General features: G+C 53.0%; 1 protein-coding gene across 2 annotated transcripts in view; it reads right to left on the bottom strand.

The window, feature by feature from the left end:
* The window catches only part of KCNN3 (potassium calcium-activated channel subfamily N member 3), a 161,954-nt gene extending 146,011 nt beyond the window's left edge, over positions 1–15,943 (bottom strand). Inside the window, exon 1 of one of the 2 annotated variants that reach the window (XM_024748206.1) lies at positions 14,718–15,943. In XM_024748206.1, coding sequence (XP_024603974.1) covers positions 14,718–15,617 — 900 coding nt within the window. In that variant the 5' untranslated portion in view covers positions 15,618–15,943. The remainder of the gene's footprint in view (positions 1–14,717) is intronic. The other variant, XM_024748207.1, reaches the window with a different exon arrangement.
* Positions 15,944–17,626: the final 1,683 nt, after the last annotated feature.

Raw genomic sequence — 17,626 nt, 5'->3', positions numbered from 1 at the left:
CCCACCTCCTAGAGTAATGGAAATAAAAACAAAAATAAACAAATGGGACCTAATGAAACTTAAAAGCTTTGCACAGCAAAGGAAACTAGAAACAGTACGAAAAGACAACACTCAGAATGGGAGAAAATATTTGCAGATGAATCAACGGACAAAGGATTAATCTCCAAAATATATAAACAGCTCATGCAGCTCAATATTAATAAAACAAACCAATCAAAAAATGGGCAGAAAACCTAAGTAGACATTTCTCCAAAGAAAACATACAGATGGTCAAGAGGCACATGAAAGCTGCTCAACATCACTAATCATTAGATAAATGTAAATTAAAACTACAATGGGGGCTTCCCTCATGGCAGAGTGGTTAAGAATCCGCCTGCCAAAGCAGGGGACACGAGTTCAAGCCCTGGTCCAGGAAAATCCCACATGCCGCAGAGCAACTAAGCCCGTGCACACCATAACTACTGAGCCTGCGCTCTAGAGCCCACGAGCCACAACTACTGAGCCCACATGCCACAACTACTGAAGCCTGCACGCCTAGAGCCCGTGTTCCGCAACAAGAGAAGCCACCGCAATGAGAAGCCCACACACCACAATGAAGAGTAGCCCCTGCTCACCACAACTAGAGAAAGCCTGCATGCAGCAATGAAGATCCAATGCAGCTATAAATAAATAAATAAATAAAACTACAATGAGGTATCACCTCACACTGGTTAGAATGAGTATCATGACAAAATCTACAAACAACAAATGCTGGCAAGGGTGTGGAGAAAAGGGAACCCTCTTGCACTGTTGGTGGGAATGTAAATTGATACAGCCCCTATGGAGAACAGCATGGAGTTTCCTTAAAAAACTAAAAATAGAATTACCATATGACCCAGCAATCCCACTACTGGGCCTATACCCCAAGAAAACCATAATTCAAAAAGACACATGCCCCCTAATGTTCACTGCAGCACTATTTACAATAGCCAGGTCACGGAAGCAACCTAAATGCCCATCGACAGACGAATGGATAAAGAAGATGTGATACATATATACAATGGAATATTACTTAGCCATAAAAAGGAACAAAATTGGGTCTTTTGTAGAGATGTGGATGGACCTAGAGGCTGTCATACAGAGTGAAGTAAGTCAGAATGAGAAAAATAAATATCACATATTAACGCATATATGTGGAATCTAGAAAAATGGTACAGATGAACCGGTTTGCAATGCAGAAATAGAGACACAGATGTAGGAAACAAACATATGGACACCAAGGAGGGAAAGCAAGGGTGGTGATGGTGGTGGTGGTGGGATGAATTGGGAGACTGGGATTGACATATATACACTAATATGTATAAAACAGATAACATAAGAACCTGTGGTATAAACAAATAAAATAAAATTCAAAAAATATATATATATGTTCCAGAGGCCAGGGTTTTTTATCTTTTATGGTTTCTTTGTACTATATCTGTGGTGTGTAGAACAATGCTGGCACAAAACAGATGTTCAATAACTATTTATTGAATGAATAAAGTTACGTATTTTTCGGCCTGGCTTCCCTACTCTGCTAGAAATTTCTACAGAGCAGTGCCAGGTATACAGTTGTTGCTTGATATATGACTGGTAGGCTGATCTGGGGGAAAAAAGGCAGCTCAGCTGAGTCATGGCACAGAAGACAAAAGCAAGAACCAAGGGTCCTTGAAGTGGACCCTGTGTCTCCTCCCCTCTGCTGTCCAGGCTCCTCTCACCCCATCTCCAGCAAAGCTACCCATCAGCCCAACAGCAGTGGGTACTTCAGAGGAAGGTACATTTCCTTTCCTTCCTATCGATTTTTATTCTCCCAGTGAGAAGACAAATCTGTTTCCCCTCCACCAGAAAGCCTCGAGCCATGGCTACTGACATTATAGTAATTAAATCCCTGCTGCTAGGAGGGTTCAGGAGCCGAACAGGCCTCATGCCAAGGGCTGGCCTGCAGGGAGGGAGGCTGGCCGGGAGGGTCTGTCTCAGCCATCTCCTGATAGTGAGAAAATCCACTTAGCCACAATGCCTTCATGGGTTTTCACTCCTGGGTAGGAAGATAAAACCTCTCCAGCTGGACTTCCCTGGTGGTGCAGCGGTTGAGAATCTGCCTGCCAATGCAGGGTACACGGGTTTGAGCCCTGGGCTGGGAGGATCCCACATGCTGCAGAGCAACTAAGCCACAGCTACTGAGCCTGCGCTCTAGAGCCCGCAAGCCACAACTACTGAGCCCGTGTGCCACAACTACTGAAGCCCACATGCCTAAAGCCCGTGCTCCACAACAAGAGGAGCCACCTCAATGAGAAGCCCATGCACTGCAACGACAAGTAGCCTCTGCTCGCCATAACTAGAGAAAGCCTGCACCCAGCAACGAAAACCCAATGCAGCCAAAAAATAAACAAAGAAATTTATTTTTTAAAAAAAGAGTGAAAGAAAGCAGAACGTTTTAAAAAAAACAAAACAAAACACCTCTCCAGCCCACCGCCACCTCCACAACGCACCCACCAATCAGCCAAGTGTTCCTTCACTCCGGGCATCACAGCTTTCTTCCCCTTCACTCCTTAATTCCATCTGGTCCTCATGACCCTCATCCCTTAAAATGGCCAGTGGAGAAATTATCATCATCCTCAACCTCACTTCTCCCATTTTCCAGATGACAAAACAGAGGCCCAGAAACCAAGTTTCCTCAATCCTAGCCCAGGGCCTTTCTCCTCACCCACAATCTTTACTGGTGCTCAGCATGGGCCACAATCCATGTCACATGCTTTCCATACAGTGGTGCCTCATTTAATCCTCACAACTGCCCCAGAAGTAGGGTCAGGGTTAACCCCCAAGGAAGTAGAATCAAAGCATTGAAGCAACTTACCTAAAGCCACACGTGACAGTCAGGATTCAAACCCAGCTCTGTCATGTGGAAGCCTGTTCTCCTAACGCCAGGCTACGCTGTCATATATAAGAGGTGGGGGGCAGCTGGGAGACAGATACAAGGGAAGATGAGAGAAGTGAAGGCGAGGTGAACCCGCAGGGAATAGAGGGCGGGGGAACGGGCAGAAGGAATGGGAGACTCAGCCAGGTTGGCGGGTCAAATCCAGGACACATGTGTGGTTTTGTCTCCTATAAAATGCTCATCATACCTGTCATAACTTGGTCAACGCCTGCCTCCCTGACCAGCCTGTGAACTCCGTGTCTTGTTAAGTATTGAACCCCGAGAGCCAACCTGGCACCTGTCGACCCTCATGAGTAGTTATCCACAAAAGACCAAGGGCTTGAGAAGCAAGGGGTGACGGGGTTCTGGGATAGACATGGAGTGAGACCAACAGAGGAGAGGGGGGCGGGAGGCACTGGAATGCGCATGAAACGGGATGGGCCCAGGAAGACGCCTGCTGGCCAGGCCGGCAACAGATGATCTGGCCAGGAAGGAGCACAAGGTCAGCGACTCTATCTAGTCCTCTGGGCTTTGGTGACTAAGTCTGTGTTTGGAGTTTTCAGATTATACAATGAGAAAATTAACGATAAGAACAGCTGGCACTTCCCCAGCCCTTTACCATGAGCCCAGCGCTGGGTCTTGTCTCATTGGCTCCTCATGACACACATCCTCATCCCTATTCACAGATCTGGAGACTGAAGCTCACGGAAGTCAACTTTGTCATCTAGGTTGTACAGCCAAGAAGCTGCAGAGCTGGAACAAGAACACCAAAGCATGTCTGTTGACTGATCAGCTGACCCCTCCAGAGCCTGCGGGAGACCATCCTCGGCCCCAGAGCCCAGCCTTCCCTGTCAACGTACCCAGGGCTCATGGAGGTTCAACAGGCTTCTTCATCTAAGCTGAGAGCCTCCCCCCTCCCTCTCCTCCCTCTCCTCCCTCTCCTCCCTCTCCTCCCTGCAGAGCTCAAAGCATCCACTGAGGCTCTGGTAAGGCTAGTGGGACTGTGAGGGTGGTATAAAACTAAAAGGGGTGGGGTGGGCAAGGGGGGAGAGAACAAGAACAGTTTTGGCTTGAAAGAGCCCCAAGCCAGGAGGTGATCTGCAAAATCATGTGTTCAAGCCCCAAGTCCACTACTTCCTGGCTGTGAGACCCTGGGCAAGTCACCTAACCTCTTTGATCCTTGGGTCAGTCATCTGTAAAACAAGGATTGTTGTGAGGATTAGACGAGAAGAGGTGTGTGAAAGCACTAGTTGTAGGCCCTTCATAAATGTTCATTTTCTTCTCCTCCTCCATTTACGCCTTTTTATACTCGTAAGAGTTGCTTTGGAGTCATTTTTATGGAAGGGGAAAGAAGTATCCATTTTGTGAGAGAGGCACGTTCTGTCAAGCTGCTGAGGACAGGAGCATGAGAGATGGTCCCCTCCACCCAAGAGGAAACCCTCATGACTCAACCTCCATCCTGGACTTGCTCTTCACTCACATCAATTTCATTTCATTCTTGAGGGATCTTTCCATCACTGGCACACAGCATGGACCAGTCTGGTGTCTTGTGCCAAAATGTCCTCCCACCCGGCTCCGCATCATTACTACCCCAGGAGCAGCGGAGAGCATCTTGGCAGAGCTGAACGCCCGGTCCAGCCCAGAGCAAGAGAGGCAGGGAGTCATGGGCCCAGCTCTAAGGGTTTCTACAAACCCATAGCCACCGAACTCTCAAAAGAAATAGCATGACAAAGCCTGCCACGGACCAGCGTGGACCAAAGAGCCCCCGGGGGCCAGGTCTGTGCCTAATTGAATCCTCCACCTCCACCCTCAGCAAAAGGAATTATAATCCCACTTTCCAAAAAAGGGGCCACTGCTCAAGGCCATACAGCTCAATAGCACATGTCCAGGATTTGAATCCAGGTCTGTGTTGAAAGTCTGAGCTCTTTTAGGAAGAGGCAGAGAAAAACACATTTCATTGAGGAGAGAACCCTATAGCTGACTCACATCCTTAAGGGCACAGACCTTTGCACTCCTGGAACCTAGACTGGGGCCTGCCACATAGCAGGTGCTCAGTGGGACTAAAACCCAGAATTCCTGGATTCTAGCTGCACCCTTGCCACTCACAATGCTGAGTGGCCTTGGACAAGTCACATAACTTCTCTGGGTCTTGGGATCCTGTAAAGAGGAAGATGGTCTCTGCCCTGCCTTCCTCATTGAGGTGGGAGGCCTGTACAGGGGCCATGTCACCCAGGCTGGCACACCTGGTGGGCCCATGGAGCTTGGCCATTCAGGGAGGTATGGTACCACACCAGGCCAGATATGCCAGCAGCTGCCCCTGGAGGAGGCCTCCCCTGGGTCAACCCACCAATGCCATCCAGCTCTGAGCCCCTCCAAAGGCAGCAGCCCAACCCACAGCAACATGCCCTGCCCAAGCCCTCATCCTAGAGGAAGGTGACGTCACCCATGTCTGTGGCTCCGGGCATTCCCACATGTGGGAGCTATTCGGGGACTGACTGAGCAAGCCAACATCCTACCCGATGGAAGCCAGAAGAGAGAGAAAATGGCTAAGCCCCAATTTGTTAAAATCAGAAATCTTCTTAAAAGGGAGAAAAGGCTGTGCAAAAATCCCTGCTGGTGGAACCTTGCGAGGATGCAGGCAGGTGCCAACTCAGGCAAAGGCGCTAAGAAGAACTGCCATTTGTTGGCAGCCTGGGATGTGCCAGCCACTGGGCTGGCCACTTACCCAACCATTATCACGTTTAGTACTCACCAGGCTGGTGAATGCCACCCTCTCCATTTACAGATGGGGAAACTGAGGCTCAGAGACTTTGAGTCACTGGCCTTATGGTCACCCAGCAGCACGGGGCTGGGCCAGAATTAGCCCCCAGCGCAGTCTCTTCCCCACTCCCCACGGTCAGCCAGCACATCACCTGTCTCCTCCCGCTCCCTGTCTGTGGGCTGGTCCTGGCCAAGACCCCCAGCTTGCTGGGCTTCTCCATTTATCAGCTCAAGCTAAACATCAATGATTCTGAAGATGCTGGCTGGCAGGCCTGGTGCCCATGAGCTCTGAGGGGCAGGTACCAGCCCATTCAGCCCCCATGGGAGCATCCTGTAAGACAGCTTTTCTGTTCATTTGACACTGAGCACAATGCCTGTCCTTTAAGAAAAATGCCCAACAAGCTGACTCAAAAATAACAGATGCCAATTTGCATATTATTTCACACATCATTTGCATGTTGTTCATTTAGTGTTATCACGGCTCTGCTCAGAATACAACTCTGGTTACCTTACAACCAGGCCTTGGGGAAAAAAAAATGGCCTCCACGCAGGGCGAGCCCTGATCCCCTGGTACATCCCTCCCCAACCCAGCTGCTCTTTATGCTCCTTGGCGCCTGGTTGGGAGAGTTAACACCTGCCAGCGCAGAAAGGATAGGGAGAACCTTGATTCACGAGCCCTCACAACCTTTTGAATTCAAGACGGTACCCCATCGCAAGTCTTGAAGGAAAAATTATGTTCTCTTGAAGACATGTCAGGAAAGCCTTAGCAGTCTTTGCTTGCCCAGTTCTGTCCCAGGAAGGCCTCCCGGCTGGCCCTCCCGCTGTCATCCGTGCTCTCAGCCTCATTCTGCCTGGTCATCATGTGTCCCCCTGACCTTCCTCCGGGCCTCCTGGCCTGGCTCCCTGGGCTTATTTTTGTCTTCTCTCCACCTGTCCGATTTGCAGGTCCACACCCAACGAGCTGTGCCCAGGCCACAGATTGCTGACGCTGAGTGTAGAATAACTGGGTCCCATGAGGTAAGAAGGCTCCAGAAGCCCAGGCCAGGCCACCACTGCAGCCCCACCTTCCAGGGAGCAGTCTGCTTCCCTCTTACTTGTGCAGACACACCCACAGGGACCCAGGCAGAAACAGGACCAAGGGTAAAGCCATTTGATTTTAGGAGAAAGGGGGCATGTTCCACACGTGTTCGCCTCTTCCAGAGCCCCTTTCTACAGCCACCTTTGTGGAGGGTGACACATGCAGCCGCACCCTCCACGGCTCTCTGGGGGACTCAGGGCTAACAGCATCATCTTCTAAGCACTGCTCGCACAAAAGCAACAGCTGATGGGCTCAGTGTGTGCCCAGCTCTGCCCTGGGTGCTATGCTGTAGGCAGGGGCTGCGATTCGCTCTGAACATCTGAGAAACAGGCTCCAGGTTCAGGAAACTCCCTGAGGACCCCCCCTTAGGATGCTGCCGAGTCTGGATGCGAACCCAGAGCCCACGGCTGCAACTGCCATGCCAGGCCACCTCTGCCAATCAGTATTGCCTCTGAGAAAAGAGCAGCAGAAAAGAAGGGTCTGAGGGTGCAGAACTCTAGGAAGAACTCTAGGAAGAACTCTAGGAAGAACTCTGAGCCCCTGGCAATTACAGTTATCAACTAAATATTAAATCCCAGGCTTCCCTTTCCTCCCTACCTGTCCCTGTGGATACCACATGGCGGGAACTCCAAGCTGCCCCTGCTCCATTCCCTACTCACTCTGCACCCCGTACCCTGGCTGCCAACGTTCTCACTCTCAGAAAGGCCCCCTGCACATGACCCTGCCATCTTGGTCTGTCTAACCCTTCGGGGGCCACCCCACCTCCTACAGGGAACCTCCCAAACATCCCGAATGACTGCCTGCTTCCTCAGAGCTCCCAACACCACTGCAGCCCAGCCTGGATGGACGGTGCCTGGGTGCAGGCCCGACGCCCCTTGAGAACAGGAGTTGGAGGACCGTGGCTTGCTGTCTTGGTGATGGAACAGCAACAAATATATGTTTGATGGAATCAGAAAGCTTTGGAGCAGGAAGGGAGTTCAGCATCAGAGTCCAGCCCTCATTTTTAAACTAGAGAAACAGAGACCCAGAGAAGTGAAGGGACTTGACAAAGGCCATACAACAAGTCAGAAGCAAGAGGTGGAGGCACCTCCTGAGGGCTCCTTCAAAGCAGAGACAGGACTTTCTTTAACATTAACTGCCGCTGACAGAGCTAAACAAAGCCTCACGCCGGGGAAGTAGGAAACTGGGACTCAAGGATGCGGAAGAAAGTTCTAGAAGCAGGGATGGAGCAGCCCTTGAAGGTTCCCTCACTCAAATCCCCAGCAGAGGTTTCTGGTGGGATTTGGAACAGAGAGACGAGCAAGGCACTGGGGACCTGAGCGTGCATTCTAGAACCATCTCTCCTCACATGGGCACCAGGAGTAGCCACTCAACCCCTCTGCAGCTCAGTTTTCTCATCTGTGAGATACTCTGACTGTAATGACTCCCAGGCCGAGGTGGGGACCCTGAGGAGAAACAAACATGGAAATACCTTGGATGTGAGATGCTGAGCCCACGCGGGTCACCCCAATAAGTAGCCCTGCAGCCAGTGCTGGAAAGGGGAGAGGAGGGCGACAGGAAGCTCACAGGAGGACCAAGAGGCCAGGGAGCCGTGCGTGGAAGTGTCCCGGCCTGCTGGCTCTCGAGGGTGGAGGGGAGCCCATCGGGGCTGCGTGAGGAGCCCTCCCGGTCCAGGCCTTCGCAGGGAGGGGTCTAATTCCACACCTTCCACCCTCTCAGCTTTGCCAGCATCACTCTGGGGCAGTATTACCAGGCCTCCAGGTGAGGAGGCATCCCAATGACGGAGAGTGGGCCTGTCCACATCTCAGCCTGGACCCAGGCTGCACCCAGGGCCCCACCCCCTTGCCCTGGCCACCCCCCAGGACACTGTCTCCTCTGGGTACCTGCACTGGCATCTCCCACCCTCCATCAAGCCGCTTCCTGCCTATCTCTCGGTAAAGCTCATCCCATCCCAACATTTCGCATCAAGGCTCTCATGCCCATAAACCTTGATTTGTCTCTTAAGAATGATAAGCAATTTCTCCAGCAGCAGCAGGCAAGGAAAAAGGCCTAAACTTGGGAGTCCAATGGGCCTGGGTTCTTATTCCAGCGCCGCCACCCACTAGCAGTGTCAGCTTGGCCTCATGACTTCATCTACAAAGGGTGCCGTGACCACCCCCTACCTCGAGGACTCTCGAGGATAAAGCCGGCCCAGTGAGGCACAAATGGTCCCCTCCTCCCCCGCCCCATCACCCAGCAGCATTCGTGGCCCATGCAGTGCCAGGCCCAGAGATGAAGCAGGGTGGTCCCTGCCCCCAGCTCCCCCTCCCTCCTTGCTCTCGGAGCCCAGCTGAGCTCCTGGGGGTGGAATGACAGGGTCGGGGGAGGGGGCACCCAAAAACCCATCAGCCTCCTCCAGACTTTCCTTATCAGAAAAAAAGGCCCTAGAATTTTCCTCCCCAAAGCTCCCGAGAACAGTGTGCAGTCTTAGAATCATTATTTAAAGAGGAATAGGAGGCTTTCTTCTTTCTCTCTGTGCCTTTGGGGTTTTGAAAGAAAGAGAAGAAAAACAGCTACGAATGAATGAACGTGCTGGTCTGCCTACCACTGAGCTGAGGAAGGTGGTGTTTCATCAATATACAGCCGCCCTCCACAACCCCTTCCTCTCTCTCTCCCTCTCTCTCCCTCTCTCTCCCTCTCTCTCTAGTACACACACACTCATTTTCTCCCCCAAATGTGCTTTACAAATAACTGCAACAAAACCAAACCTTTCAGTTCTGATTTTACATCTCTCTCCCAGCCTCAGCTTCACCACAGAGGTTACTCCAATTGCTTTTCATTTTGTTTTTCTTTACCTTATATTTTTTAGAGCAGATCTTTGGACCCTGGCCTCACAAATCCCCCTTCCTGCAAGCTCAATAAGGGAAATACAAGGCCATCCACCAGCTCTCTAATTAGCCTGTGTAGCCGATAAATGCCCTAGCAATGATGCCAGGGCCGGAGCAGCAGGGAGCACTGCCCATGGGGAAGGGAAGTCCGGATGTATTATGAAGTCTTTTCCCCGGGACAGTTATAAATAGTGTCATGACATGCAAAGGAGAAGCATATATAAAAGTTATCTGTCCCTTCTGTGGGTTACAAACGTTTGACTCATTTGCAGACTGTCCACAAAGGTTATAAATCGAGTCGTCACTACCCTGGGTGGGAGAAGGGGCTCGTTTTCACGCTCCCAGAGTCTCTCTTGCCCTCCTTGGGCCAAGACGCTGGGTGTGATGATAAAATGTATGCCTGGGACCTTGGTGACTGGCTCCCAGGCTCCTACCTCTAGCCAATCGCTTATAAAGAGTCTCCTGCCTTCTGCAACCCGGTCCTGCAGGTCATCCCACAGGGAGGCTCCATGCAGAGGAGTCTGACCTATTCCTACTTTCCCAGCATGCTTGAAATCACAGACACGAGTGCCCCGAGGCATCTGCTCCCAATCATCAGGACATCCCCCCACAGTCACCCTCCTACCCCAAAGCGGCTCCTGGGTCTGGCAGGAGGTGTAGACAATTCACCCAGCAGAGCCCCGGCTGCTGCTCTGCCCTTCTGCAGAGAAGACCTCCATGACAGGGAGGGCAGGGGAACAGAAGAGCTGGGACCGGTGAGCCCACTCAATCATTCAGGCTGGAAGCTGGGGGTGGACCTCTGTGAGGTCAGCAAAGAGATACAAGTTGGCCCTAAGGGGCCCCACTCTCTTGGAAGAGCGAATGGCCGGGAGACCGAGCTCCCCAGGGCATACAGAGAAGGCTGCCCTTTTCAGGGTGGCCTCCCACGAGGGGGCCTGAAGAAAGGAAGCCACGCATGGAGTAGACAGGGAAGCCCCAGCATATCCACTCCTCCACCCACGGCCCGGGTGACCCCAGCAACAAGGCCCCTCGGGGGAGCTGGAAGAGCGGAGGGGCAGGAAGTTGGTGGGGAGGGCAGGAGTGGGGCACAAGAGGGGCAGAGGATGGGCTCTACCTGGGCAGCGAAACTCAGACAGATTGTGAGGCCGGAGGTGGTTAAGTGGTTTGAGGTTGTGCAAAATTGGTGGAGACAGAGAACCACCTTGCTGCTGTCCCAGCATTTCCCAGCCTCCCCTGGGCTGACCCCACAGCCCGATGCCCAAGGTTCCTGAGAAATAAGGCCCACTGATGACTTGCCAGCTGGATGGAGGCACCAGCTCAGGCAGGATGGCAAGGTGGGGAGGGGGCATCCACAGAGTCCCCAGCTCTCTCTGGACTCAAGTGGAAAGAGCACAGCAGGCAGTGTAAGACCACAAAGTGGGTGTGCCTCAAACCAGCTCTGGAAGAAAATTAAGCATGCCAAGAAAGACTCCCCAAATCCTCATTCCTTAATCCTGACCAGCACTAATGTAGTAGAGACAATGCCACTAAGATTCCTCAACAGGACCTCTAGACCTGGCCTACGATGGTGGCTAAGGCCTCAAGGGTAAATCCACCCATAAGGAAAACACCTGGATGCTCATTCGGTTCGGGGATAACCCAGTAGCATCAGAAGCCACAGCCTTGGCGTGATCACAAACAGCTCTCCTCTTACCGCAGCCCATCTTCCTTCCCCATCATCACCTGAGGCTTGTGAGAGCAGAGCCAAGGACCATTCCGTCCTGATTTCTTACCTCCTCAGGCTGGCTCCCTTTTGCATTAACTGACTATGCTCAGGGGTCATGCCATTTTCCTTCTCAAGAGAGCCAGGCCTGCATGGTGAATTCCTCCCCCAGTAACAGATATCAGCCAAGGACAGGCAAACAGGAAGGCCACAGCCCCGTGGAAAAGAGCAGAGAACTTCTGAAAGCAGCAGCTCAAGCACAAGGTTAGCAGTCTTCATCATTTGGGGAAAAGAAAGTGTGTCCCTCTCCCCAGGGCCTTTGAGTGGGAACTTCCACCATCAGTGCAGAATAACCCAGTCTGGGTGGGGTGCCTGAGGCCACCCTGTCCACCCTCCTGCTTCCAGACCAGTTAGCAAAGCCAACCAGACACAGAGAGTTCTCCAGCAAAAGAGGCTGTTACCCATCCCTCCCCAGGGTCCACTGAACATCTGAGTTCCCCCAGCTGTTGATTCTTCATTCTGAGCTAAACCCTCTTGTCACAACAGAGTCCGTTTTCTCTGCAAGGCTGGAGAACAAATGTTCACCTCCCCTACAACAGACCCATGCTATAGGTGGTTTCCAGTCAGAAGACCCAGCCCCATCTCAGAACTTCTCCCCTCCGAGATACAACTTCTCGCTCCACTGACAAGTCTTAGCTCCCAAGCTATCAAGGCCCCAACTAATTCTGGAGCCAGAGTTAGATAACAGAGGAAAAAGACATCTCTTTTCCTCTCATCTTCATCATTAATAACAATAACAGTAGGTCCTGTATGGAGCGCCTTACACTAATTCACTCTCCCCACTTGACAGCTGCAGAGACAGGCTCAGAGAAGCTACATGGCTTGTCCAAGATCACACACTGGAGGTGGCAGAGCTAGGATTCAAACTTTGGTCTGCTTCTTTAAAACAATCCTATTTGCCCCCAGGAGGAGAGGGAATAGCTACCTTATCCCTTCCTGGGTCCACAGGGCCTGCCACAGACACCCAGAAAATACTTGTTCCAATAATGACTCAGTGCCTGGATGGATAGAGGATGGAAGGGCTGGTGAGCGGGTGAGCCCTGCTCATCACAACCGATACCGACCCCAAGGTGCACAGGAGGTGGCCGCCTCACGAGCTGAGGCAGGCAGGACTTCCCGGGTTGCTGCCCCCTCCATTCTTCCATCAGCCAGAGGGTCATCAATGTAAAATTAGGCAAAGCCCACCCCTTGGATCACCTCACCCTTCCTTTGCGCCAGAGTCTGCTGTCTCCGGCTCTGGGAAAGCCCCTTTCCCTGAATACTCCATCAGGGAGGCACCTGCTCTAGCAGCAACCCTCCCGCCCCATTAAAACAAATGTGCACAGACCAATCCCATGCTGGGAGCTGCCTCTAGGAAGGGCCATTCCCCTAAGAGCTCTGACCACAGGGTTCACTAAAAGAGAGGGTGCTTGTCTTGCCCCTTCTCCCCACCCCTCCAGTACTTGGGCCTTCATCAGCTTCCCCCAGCAAGGGCTCCTGGAACCCAGGGGGTGCCTGGAGGGAGCCGGGATTGTGCCCAGGGCAGCTGCCAGGCCTGCCGAGGCTAGCAGCCCCCTCTCCTGGAGCGCCCAGTGGGAGAAGGCAGCGAGCAGAAGGACCCGCAGATTCAGAGGCTCATTACAGGGAATGACTAAGTGAGCTACGATTCCCGGGGAAACCCCACTCGCTCCGGCTCACTGAGGGGCTCAAATCCTTGAGCCGTTTAGACGAAGGCAGCTTCCAGGAGCTGCCCGGGGCTGGGGCAGTCCTCTCTGAGCAGCCAGGTCCCTGGGGGACCCTCCACCTGGCAGTCTTGATTCTGGTTATTCAGGTCATCTGACAGGTCTGCCCCACCCCTTTCCAGAGCAGGCAAATCTGCCCATCCTCTGCTCCAGCTAGCGAGAGGGGAAATCCGATCAGCACCTCCTAGGTTTTTGTGGCTGGATTTCAACAAGGAATGTGACAGTCTCGCAGCAGCTGTGCCCAGCCTGAAACAAGCTCTATTTGAAACCTCCAACAGCTGAACCCCTCCCAGCTACCCGCTGCCCAAAATGACAAATAAGTAGAGAAATCCAAACAACAAGCAAGCCTGCACACACACACACACACACACACACACACACACACACACACCAACAAATTGGGGGTGAAGGGTAGAGTGGGAAAAAAATCCACTTGCCCAGTGACTCCCCAGGTCTCCAAGCCTTCAAGCTCGCAGCAGGAGGGCTCCCAGCAAGCAGAGCTTTGACAGAAACCCACCTTCCTCAAGCCCCACTCACTTGGAGAACGCGATTTCCAAGCCCACTTGGGGAGGGAAACCCCCTCCTCCGTCTTGGAACTGGACAGAGACTCGGGCAGTGGGGCCAGCTCCCCCGCTAAAGCCGTGCCGCCGTTCTCCATCGGGGCGCGCACTCACACACTCATCCGTATTTATCCCGAGAAGAAGGAGTTGGGGTGGGAGGGGAGAACTGGGGCTGAGCCGGGGGCATGAGCTCTCGGGGACTCCCAGGAAGCCCTGTCATCCCATCCGAAGAAGAGGCACTCCCCCCCCCACCCCAGCTGATGCCAAGGCGGCGCCCATCTGCTCTGCCCGGGTAACACCTGTAGCCATTTTTATCAGGGGATGTTTACAAGGCAGCAGCAGGTTTATTCTGAGTCCTCTTTCCTGAGAGAAAAGACCGCTGATTTCCTCCGCCTACATTTTTACCCCATGCCGCCAGGAGACTCAAGTCACTGGTGCTTTTCTATTTTGCCCTAAGTCTCTCAGGGATGAGGAGGGAAACAGAAACTTGGGAAGAGAGAGAGAGAAGACAGAGAGAGAAGGCACTGGCATGGAATCCCCACCCCCCCACACCCAGACATTTATTTCTTTTTTATCCTCGGGAAAATGGAGTGGAGCAGGGAGGGGAGGAGAGGAGGGGAAGTCACAGGAACTGGCAAGCACATCAAGGCAGAGTGTAATTAATTGGTGCGTTAAGCTGCTAGGTTATGCTTTAGTACGAGTGAGCCAGGAGGAAAGATGATTTCTCAGAAGGGATTCTTTAATCCTCCCTAACACAGAGTCTACAAATTAGACACAGTGTGTGGGGATGTCCCCCCTCCCAAGGAAGCAAGGAATGAATTCTCCGGGATTAAGCAGGAAAACCATGGGAAGTTAGAGTGTTCCATATAACTGAGCAAACGCCTCTCCCCAGCACCACCATCTCTCTCTCTCCCCCAATCTCTCTCTCTCTCTCTCCGCGCCCCCCGCCCAACTCGGCGCGCGCTCTCTCTCCCTCTCTCTCTTGCTACCTACATATTCCTTTTGTTCAAGGTATAAAGAGAAACTGCAGCCCCTACCTTTGAGTACAAACCCCAAGAGAGCTCGGTCTCTATCACCATAACAACAATTCCAAACATCCCAAAAATCAGAGCATAGTCACTCAGTCGCTTCCTCTTTTCAAACAGGGCCCTCCTGTGTCCCAGCTTATAGCCAATGTTTTGGTTTTTCCGCTTGTTGGCTTTGGGGAAGGTGGTGCTGCTGGCGGTGGCGCCGGCGTGCTGGTGGTTGTGGGCAGCATTGGGGTGATGGAGCAGGGTCTGGTGGGCATGGTTGTCCTCCCGGGAGGAGATGACGATCTCCGGGGGGTTGCTGGGGCTGAAGAGCTGGAGGGGCTGGCCCTCGGGCTCAGCCTCGATGAGGTTCCTCCGGGAGGCGCTGAGCCGGCTGAGGGGCTTCATGACCCCACCGCTGTACTTGCAGGAGCTCATGGCTATCTCTGTGAAGGGGTTGCTGTCCCGCCGGTGCACCAGGGGGCTGGCCTGCCGGTGCCGGCCTCCTCCACCAGGCCCACTTGTGGCTGTGGAAGTTGGAGAGTGGCCAAGCAAGTGGTCATTGAGATTGAGCTGGCTGCCTTGCCTGGAGGAAGGGTGGAGGATGGCGGTGGAGTTGGATGAAGGGGGGCCCCTGAAAGCAGTGGGAGAGGAGTGTAGCAGGCCGGGGTGGATGGGCTGGCTCTGGAGTTGGGCGAGCTGAGACAGGGGATGCGGCTGCTGCTGCTGCTGCTGCTGAAGCTGCGGAGGCTGAGGCTGCAACGGGGGTCCTGGGGGCTGCTGGGGGGCTGCTGGTGGTGCTGGTGCTGGTGGCGGCGGCGGCGGCGGCTGCTGCTGCTGCTCATCCCCGGAGGATGGACAGGGGCACTTGGGGTCTTCATCCAGGTCCCCCACCCCGGAGTCATGGAAGTGCCCAGAAGTGTCCATCTTGGGGCCTGGCTGGATTCCCTGCAGCACAACTCCCCACCCCAAAGCCACCCTCGTTCCAAAGATGTCCTCAAAGGAAGCCAGGCATCCAAGCTCCCCCACCAGAGTGTCTTGGCTCCAGTCCTCTCTCTTTGGCTTGCTCCGGTTTTCTGGGGCTGCCTGGAGTCCAGACGCTGCCACTCAAGAATGCATTGTACTGGGCAAGGAGGGAGGGCAGGAGGGGAGCTTGGAGAAAGATGAAGAAGGGGGAAAAAGAACTCTGTCTCAGGAGGTGGTCCTCTAGGAGCGTGTGAGTCCAGGTTCAGCTTCACTCCTCGCTGGCTCAATAGCTTTGCTCTCCTCCTCCTGCCACTGTTATAGGGTAAGCCAAGCCCACTTATTAGCAGCCGGTCTCATTGGCTTGTCTTAACTCTCCAACCACCTCCTAACTCCGCCCCCCGCATAGGCTCCTCCCCGAAGGAGGGGCCTGCCGCGCTCCGCTCCCAGCCCCAGTGGCAGCGCAGCGAAGGCTGGGAAATGTAGTTTCCGCTCCCCACCCGGGAGCTGAGCAGCTGCCCTCTTTCCTCTGACAGGTATGGCAGAAAGCCGTCAGCGCACGGCGATACGGGATGTACGCGCACGCGGGGCGGTGGCGAGGAGGAGCAGAGGTCCTCCTAAGGAGGGGAGCTGTGCATCCTGATGCGGGGGCAAGAAGCAGGAAGACAGTTATTAATGGTCAGGGTTTGCGATAGGTTGTTTCACACATATTATCCAGCTACATCCTCCAAATACGCAAGGAGGTGGGCATCGTGTTCCCATTTCACAAATTGATGCTCAGAGATTACTGAGTAACGACTTCAAGGTCACAGAAGCAGAGGGAACCCACATCCTCCTGACCCCAGGTAAATACTGAACTGCCTGCAATATGTGTGCAGGAGCATCTGTTATTTCTAAGCCTCACATCAACCCTATGAAAATGATGTCATCCTTCTGCTTTTACAGATGAAACCCGTTTTTTAAAAAATCACTCAAGCACAGATAAATAGCTTGCCAGATGTTACCCCGTTTGTAATTAAGGATGCTAGAATTCGAACTCAGCTCAGTCTGACCCCACAGCTCCTATACCATCTCCCAGGATGCCTGTCCACTGTGATGCTCAGTGCACAGTGGTTGCTCCATAAATATTGCTCAAATGAGGGGTGGAAAGAGCCAGAGAGAAGCTGTGGAGGAAGAACTGGCCTCCCCAAAGCAGGATGTGTGAAATGGACTATGGCTCCAGCTGGACTTGGAGTCATGGGAAGGTCTGGAAGGAAGACTGAAAGCCCCCGTGGTCGCTCCCCACCTGATCTGTCCCATGGAGTTCTGAGAGTCAGAGCTGGGAACAGCTGCTGGCTTCCCAGGTTCAGAACCATCATCAAGTATTTATTAAGCTCCCACTGTGTGCAAAGGGAGTTCCAAAAAGATGGGACCCAGCCGAATTCATTTCCACTTCTAACGGCAGCCGACTTAGGGATCAGTGAAGAAGGGGCCATTATGGGATTCCCCAAGCACACCTGGGGTTTTAGGAGGGAGGCATCTTCCTGCCTGGCTCTTGCTTCCCCCATCACCCCTTGGCCTCTGTCCAGCTGCTTCTCTGGTAGGAAGGGGGAAGAGGAGGAGAGCCATGCATGCACACACGCACACAGATACACGTATGCAGGTGCACCTATATACATAGGTGTGCACTCACTGGCCCACAAACATGTACACACACACACACACACACACACACACACATGCCCACACACAGTGAGGTTCTAAAGCAGTTCTGAATGGTGAGCAGCAAGTGGCCAGGTCAGGAAGGAGCAGGGCTCCCATCAAAAGAGCCCAGAGTATCCTCCGTATGCCAGTTCTCACCTCTCCAATCCCCTCTCAGCCCGAATGATTGAGAGCTAAATAGTACTTGTAAGTCACAACCCCAGAAACCTGAATAATTGCAACTACACCTGATAATCTTGATTACTGTTATTATTATCAATGACATGGTCACA

This window comes from Neophocaena asiaeorientalis, unplaced genomic scaffold (genome assembly GCF_003031525.2).
Source record: "Neophocaena asiaeorientalis asiaeorientalis breed wild unplaced genomic scaffold, Neophocaena_asiaeorientalis_V1.1 scaffold76, whole genome shotgun sequence".
In the NCBI taxonomy this organism is placed as follows: domain Eukaryota; kingdom Metazoa; phylum Chordata; class Mammalia; order Artiodactyla; family Phocoenidae; genus Neophocaena; species Neophocaena asiaeorientalis.
This window is presented reverse-complemented; position numbering and strand designations above follow the sequence as displayed.